This window comes from Mytilus trossulus, chromosome 5 (assembly GCF_036588685.1).
Source record: "Mytilus trossulus isolate FHL-02 chromosome 5, PNRI_Mtr1.1.1.hap1, whole genome shotgun sequence".
In the NCBI taxonomy this organism is placed as follows: domain Eukaryota; kingdom Metazoa; phylum Mollusca; class Bivalvia; order Mytilida; family Mytilidae; genus Mytilus; species Mytilus trossulus.
The window spans coordinates 41,809,710-41,815,725 of NC_086377.1; the positions used below are offsets into that span (position 1 = coordinate 41,809,710).

General features: G+C 30.8%; 1 protein-coding gene across 1 annotated transcript; it reads left to right on the top strand.

Moving 5' to 3' along the window:
- Positions 1-864: 864 nt before the first annotated feature.
- Positions 865-5,570, top strand: LOC134717953 (scavenger receptor cysteine-rich domain-containing group B protein-like). The gene is made up of 6 exons (XM_063580453.1): positions 865-971; positions 2,616-2,754; positions 3,132-3,313; positions 4,015-4,147; positions 5,104-5,120; positions 5,509-5,570. The coding sequence occupies exons 1-6, from the start codon at positions 890-892 to the stop codon at positions 5,568-5,570; spliced, it is 615 nt and encodes a 204-aa protein (XP_063436523.1). The 5' UTR covers positions 865-889.
- Positions 5,571-6,016: the final 446 nt, after the last annotated feature.

Consider the following 6,016-nt stretch of genomic DNA (forward strand, 5'->3'; position numbering starts at 1 on the left):
TTGGTATAAAAAGTACAAGTTCGTGTAATATGTCTGCTAAAGACAACAAAGTATAAAGCTGTTTAAAATATATAGATCATATAGATCGATTTAGAAAACTTATCTAGACTACAAACTAGAACCGCGGGAAACATATTTACCACAAGGGGAAAAAACAGAAGAACAGAAATACTGATGTGCAACAAAAGCAAACGCCGTTGCAACATACATAGAAAAAGAATAGTTGAAAACAATTACCATATTCCTGACTTGGTGCAGGGCATTTTAAGGAAAAGATTGTACCTTGCCAATTGTGTCACAAACCTACTTGTAAGTCTGTCATGTCTGTTCTTTTTATGAAAGTTCTATCACAAAAGAGACGTATCGAACGTGTGCGTTTTGTTAAGATTCAAAATTTTGTATTGAAGGAAAATTTGCATAAGTCTCCCTGAAAGAATGAATTGTATTACTGTGAATGCTGTACATTGACAAAGATAAAAAAATGAATATGAAACTGAAGAAACATGTTTTACACCAAAATACAATTGAAGTTTCATATGATTTATTGAAACTGCGAAAACATATCCTATTCAACGATAAGATGTAAATTGATCATCTACAAATAGCTATTTGATATATTCAGACATTTAAAATATATAAATTATACCATATTGGCTTTCAAATGTTCGTTTTTGAACGTCCCTGAAAAAATTAAAAACAAGAAAAGCTTTACTGAAACAATATTTTTGGCTTTCAAATATTCGTCTTTCAACGTCACTGAAAAGGGTAAATCAAGAAAAACGTTTCTGAAAGAGTGAACTATATGGTGTTCATTTCGGTTTTTTGTTACGAATGAGTATAACGGCCATTACATCTTATCCTTTTAGACTGAAGACTAACAAAGTTAAATATGAAAACTGATATGTGGAACATTTTCATTATATCCATAACGGTGTTTACATATCATCGATCTGCAGAAGGACAGGCTGAGGGTAGGAAAACTGCTGCAATATTCAATGCAAACATGATTATATGTAAATCATCAAAGATGTGTAGCCAGGCTTAAAATAACAATTTAGTATTAATATAAATTAGTCATCTTGAAGATTATTTAAGAATATACGACCAGTGTATTTGTAAGAATAATAACTTGAAGTGAAGAGTAAATATATATTCGTGTAGATCCCAAATTGTTTTGATATTAAGGACACACCTTGATAATAGTCAAAACATGCACAAGTGAAATGCAATGCATTAAGTGCATATCAATGAAAAAAATACCAATTGAATTTTTAAATACCCTTCCGATCTTCAATTTCGACGAATAATTAACAAATTTTAAAAAATAATAAAAAAAGACACCGCATTAAATCCCAAAAAGTTGCAAAACTATATTCATCAACAAGGTAAGTATCTCTTGCATCATCTGTAATGTGAATCCCGATAAGGAAACACTCATTACAACTATACACCAGGAAAATGAGACAACTATTAAGGAATTTTAAGATGTAAGACTGAGAACACGTATGGTTAATTAGAAATAACACATATGTACAGTTAATAGTGAGCTTATTCGTGATAAAGATCATAACACTGTCCATAGTTTTGGCTCATATTATGCAAGATAGCTAATTTCTGTTTAGTATTACTACATATAACACATGTACAAGCGTAGGGTATAATTTTACAATTGACAGTTGGAAAGTTCTGATCATCACGTTGTTATAAGTTTCAGTGTTCGTCGTCTTTCTGTATCGATATTCAGGCAGAGATAAAAATATTAACCGAACCTTTTGAAATTAAAGAAGTTTACATGATTGATTATGTTTCGTTAAATTTCGGAATTGTTTTATATACTTCATATTTTATATGAGTACAACGACAAATCGTACAATGGTAGTGCACATTTAGTATTAGTAGAAATGCAGACAATCGACCAAATTCTTGTATAAACGCATTCAACAAACACAAGTTTGCTGTAATAATTCCAAAATATCAATTAATAAGATTGAAGATTTTGCAGTAGATTCTAACGGCTATTTCAAATGCAGGGAAACTTAACGTTGAATATCTTGATGATCTTGCTATATAATATTCTTTATTATAATTTGTGAGGTTAAACTATGAGGCAGGAGACATACATCGTCTTTTTAAAATGTTACAGCAAAAGGGGAGCAAAAGAGATTTGTAATTTTATAAGAAAATCTCCACTCTCATAAACTTAAAGGGTGTATGTGATATTCCTTTTTTTATCTGCAAATTTCAAGTTACCAATTTCGGATAGAGATGTTGAAAAAAATTAAATTTTGATTATATGTTTTGTCTAGTGAAAAATAACATATTTGCCGCGAGAAAATGGGCTTTTTGTACGTTATTTTATTTTAAAATGGGTCTCAGAATTGTTGTTCGAGTAGTTATCAAGCTGCAATACGTAGTTTTTTTTTGTTCTATTGTTCTAGCTCATTTTATGACAAGTCCCTTAACTGTGCCAAGCAGTAACCAGAAACAAAATTGATCTGGAAAATTCTATTGTTTTATGCTGATGGCTAACAACACAAACTTGTTCATTGTTAACGCAATTGATTTATCCATCAATTTTAAACGTGCGAGTCATGTATATTATGTTTTGGAAACAGGTGTCTTACGACTGATGGATGGTTCTCATTCAAAGGAGGGGAGACTAGAAATATTTCATAATGGCATATGGGGCAGTGTCTGTGACGATATCTTTGGACAACCAGACGCAACTGTTGCGTGTAGACAGCTTGGTTTTCGGTATGTAATGAATTCGAAGTGTATTTTACAACAACAACAAAAACACAAAAATAAAACTGAAAATAAAAAGATCATTAAATATATCAGGTTTATTTCCCTAGGAAACGAACTAGATGGTAAATTATTATATAAGGTACATATTCGTTTCTTATATACAGGCATTTATTTTAACTTAGACCCATGCATTGCGTTTGTTTTAGAGCAAATATAAAAATTATATTTTCAAAATTCTATATAACAAGTCTAATTAGTTAAGTAACCAAATATGACACATAAGAGACAGACACCTAAACGAGGTACATTGTAAGTAACAGGTACAAATCATCCAATACATATCAATGAAATAACAATCAGTTATATTTAATATTTACTTACAGGTGTTTATCGGATGTGCAGGTATATACAGAAGGAGGATTTACAACATCCAAGATTTGGATGGATGATGTGAGATGTAATGGACATGAATCTTCTCTAAAATCTTGCTCGTTTGGCGGATGGGGGACACATAACTGTGGTACAGGAGAAAATGTAGGCATTCGATGCTATGGTGGATGTGCAGGTACACGTAGCGTATATTTCTTATGTATATATTGAAGGGACAAGTCGATGCCGATGGTACTTGTTTCACTTCATGTAAACGTGACATTAAATATAGATAATTTTGTTTGTTCCTCACTATAGTATTCGATATGAAAATGTGTTCAACTTGGTAACTGTTTTTTTTTTCTTTAACAACATTGAAAGGTAATTATCTGCTTATTGTTGTCATGTTATTATATCAAACCAATGTAAAATTAAGACTCGTGAAAGGTTCGCAATAATTAAGTAATGCTAAAGAAGGTTCGGACAATATTTGATCAAAATCATGTTAGAGTAGACAATGCAAATAATTTCAATGAAAGGGCTTAAAAAAAATATTCCTCAATTTTTGTTAAATTTGTGAAATTACAATGGTTACGTTTTCCGCCTGTCACCAACCACCTTTCTGTATTATTGTTTTGAGGAGATGCTCGGAGAGAATATTTCAAATAATAATATGGTTCCATTTAATAAGACATTTAAGTTTAATGGTTTGATTTATGACATTGAATTCGATTTTCACAATTTTATAACGAAAACTTGACTTTAAAATGAGAAAAATATACATGATAAATGCATTTTTCATGTGAGAAGATTTCTTAAATTTCATCTGTAGAGATTAGTATCACTCAAGTACGTGCAGTTATTTGAACTGAATTTCTTTTTGACAATGTTGAATAGGAGATTTGTGGTTAATTGGAGGAAACAGTTATGGTCGTTTACACATTTATCACAGTGGATCATGGGGTACTATTTGCGATGACAATTTTGGCTCCCAGGATGCACTAGTAGTCTGCAAGCAACTGTTATTGTGGTAAGAAGTGAAACATAAAGAGTATGACTTTAAAAAACTTAACTGTTTCAGAAATGTTTAAAGTAACGACTTTCACAGATTATAATGTAATCAAAACATACACAATTAAATAGTAAAATGTATTCCAAATCGAAAATTATCTCATATTACATAGATCAATGTTTCCAATGAATATGTGTGGCAATGTAAGTTAGTGCTGATCGATGTGGAATCAAAAGCAATAGCGTCATCATGGTAATGAGTTTATAATAATTGCAGTTCCTTAATATGCACTATTCAGTATAAAATATGTTGTCTGTTTATAAATACATAGGCCCCAAAATTATAAGACCACAATCATGCAATTTTATACTGCTGGACATGGAAATGGGACCATCTGGCTTGATGACGTTGCTTGCAATGGAAACGAAAATAGACTTGACTCATGCTATCATCCACAGTGGGGTGTACATAATTTTGGACATAGCGAAGACGTTGGTTTACGATGTTATGGAAGTTACAGTAGTAATGAAGGTACATTATAATCACAGAGGAGCGAAGTTGTTTGCTCTTAGAATAGACCAGGTCATTCTGCTAATAATTCGGTGTTGACATATGATTACTTAAAATTAAACTAATCGTATTGAAAAAATAAATTAATAATGCAATAATTAAACAGTGTTTCAGTGAATCAATAATATGTAAAAAAAGAAAAAGAAAAAGAAAACCCACAGAGAAGCATAACACATACTTCGATTGCAATATTTCAAGTTGGTTTCTCAAATTGAAATAAAACAAGATTTTAATTGAATTAAAGTATCCACAACAATGCATCCCATGAATTTCTAGAAGGTATAGTATTTAAGCAAAGCATGATATATTATATAAATGTATGGGATTTCGGATTGATAACCATTTTAAACGCAACTACTATATGTTATATGTAACCTTTAAATAACGAATACATAATATTGCAGCCAGTCTGTAGGGAAAGGTAATATCCGTGGTTAGCTTGTGTGAAGTCATTATCAGGTCAGGTATTAAACCCTCCTTTCGAAGTAATCTAATCCTACAGTTAGATAAATTGGTTATCTGTCGGACTAGTTTACTCTTTTTAACATATTTCTTACACAAAATTTACACATGTAAAATATTATCTGACCAATTTCGACCATTTTATACGTTTTATTCTTTTTGATATAAGTCGATTTCTGTTGCATTTATATCAACTTACAAAACTCTTTTGATGCTTTAATCTTGAAAACTAACTGTGCACGGGCATGTAGATTAAAGATATGGGCATTACAATCTCGTGCAGGTTTACTTATAACCTATGAAAGAAATAGAGATTACACTGTTAGATATTCCTTATAATTTCGCAGATATCAGAACATCACAACCAGCAAATGTTGCGGCTTCTCATGAGAAAATGAATAAGATATGAAAATCAGCACAACGAAGGACATAATGCAATCTTAAGTAGCTACTTTGTAAATACAATATTCTGCTTAAAATGCAACAACTATGCAAATGAAGACATGTAAACATAATTAGAGACAAACATTTGATGCTGCAATATTTGAATTACTAAGATAAGCAAGAATCAGGTAACCGTAATATTACAAACATTTAAATGCTGCAATATCAAAATTATTAAGACTATTAACAACATCTTAATTTTAATCTGATATGAAGAGTGCTCTAAATCACATTTGTGAATAAAGCAATATACAAAATACATGCATCAACCGATATGTATTACCGTTCTAAATGAACTGATTGCATGTGAATTTTAAATCATAATATAGTTCAAAAACATATTATTGAGATCTTGTATATATCTCTTTGTTGTACATCTCATTTAAATAGTTCAAATTGAAGTATACTACA

Bases quoted from the DNA above. Each gene is read 5' to 3' on its own strand.
- LOC134717953 (XM_063580453.1), top strand. From the start codon at position 890: ATGAAAACTGATATGTGGAACATTTTCATTATATCCATAACGGTGTTT. The intron at 972-2,615 runs GTAGGAAAACTG...TTTTGGAAACAG, and splicing joins TGCAGAAGGACAGGCTGAGG to GTGTCTTACGACTGATGGAT. The intron at 2,755-3,131 runs GTATGTAATGAA...ATTTACTTACAG, and splicing joins TGTAGACAGCTTGGTTTTCG to GTGTTTATCGGATGTGCAGG.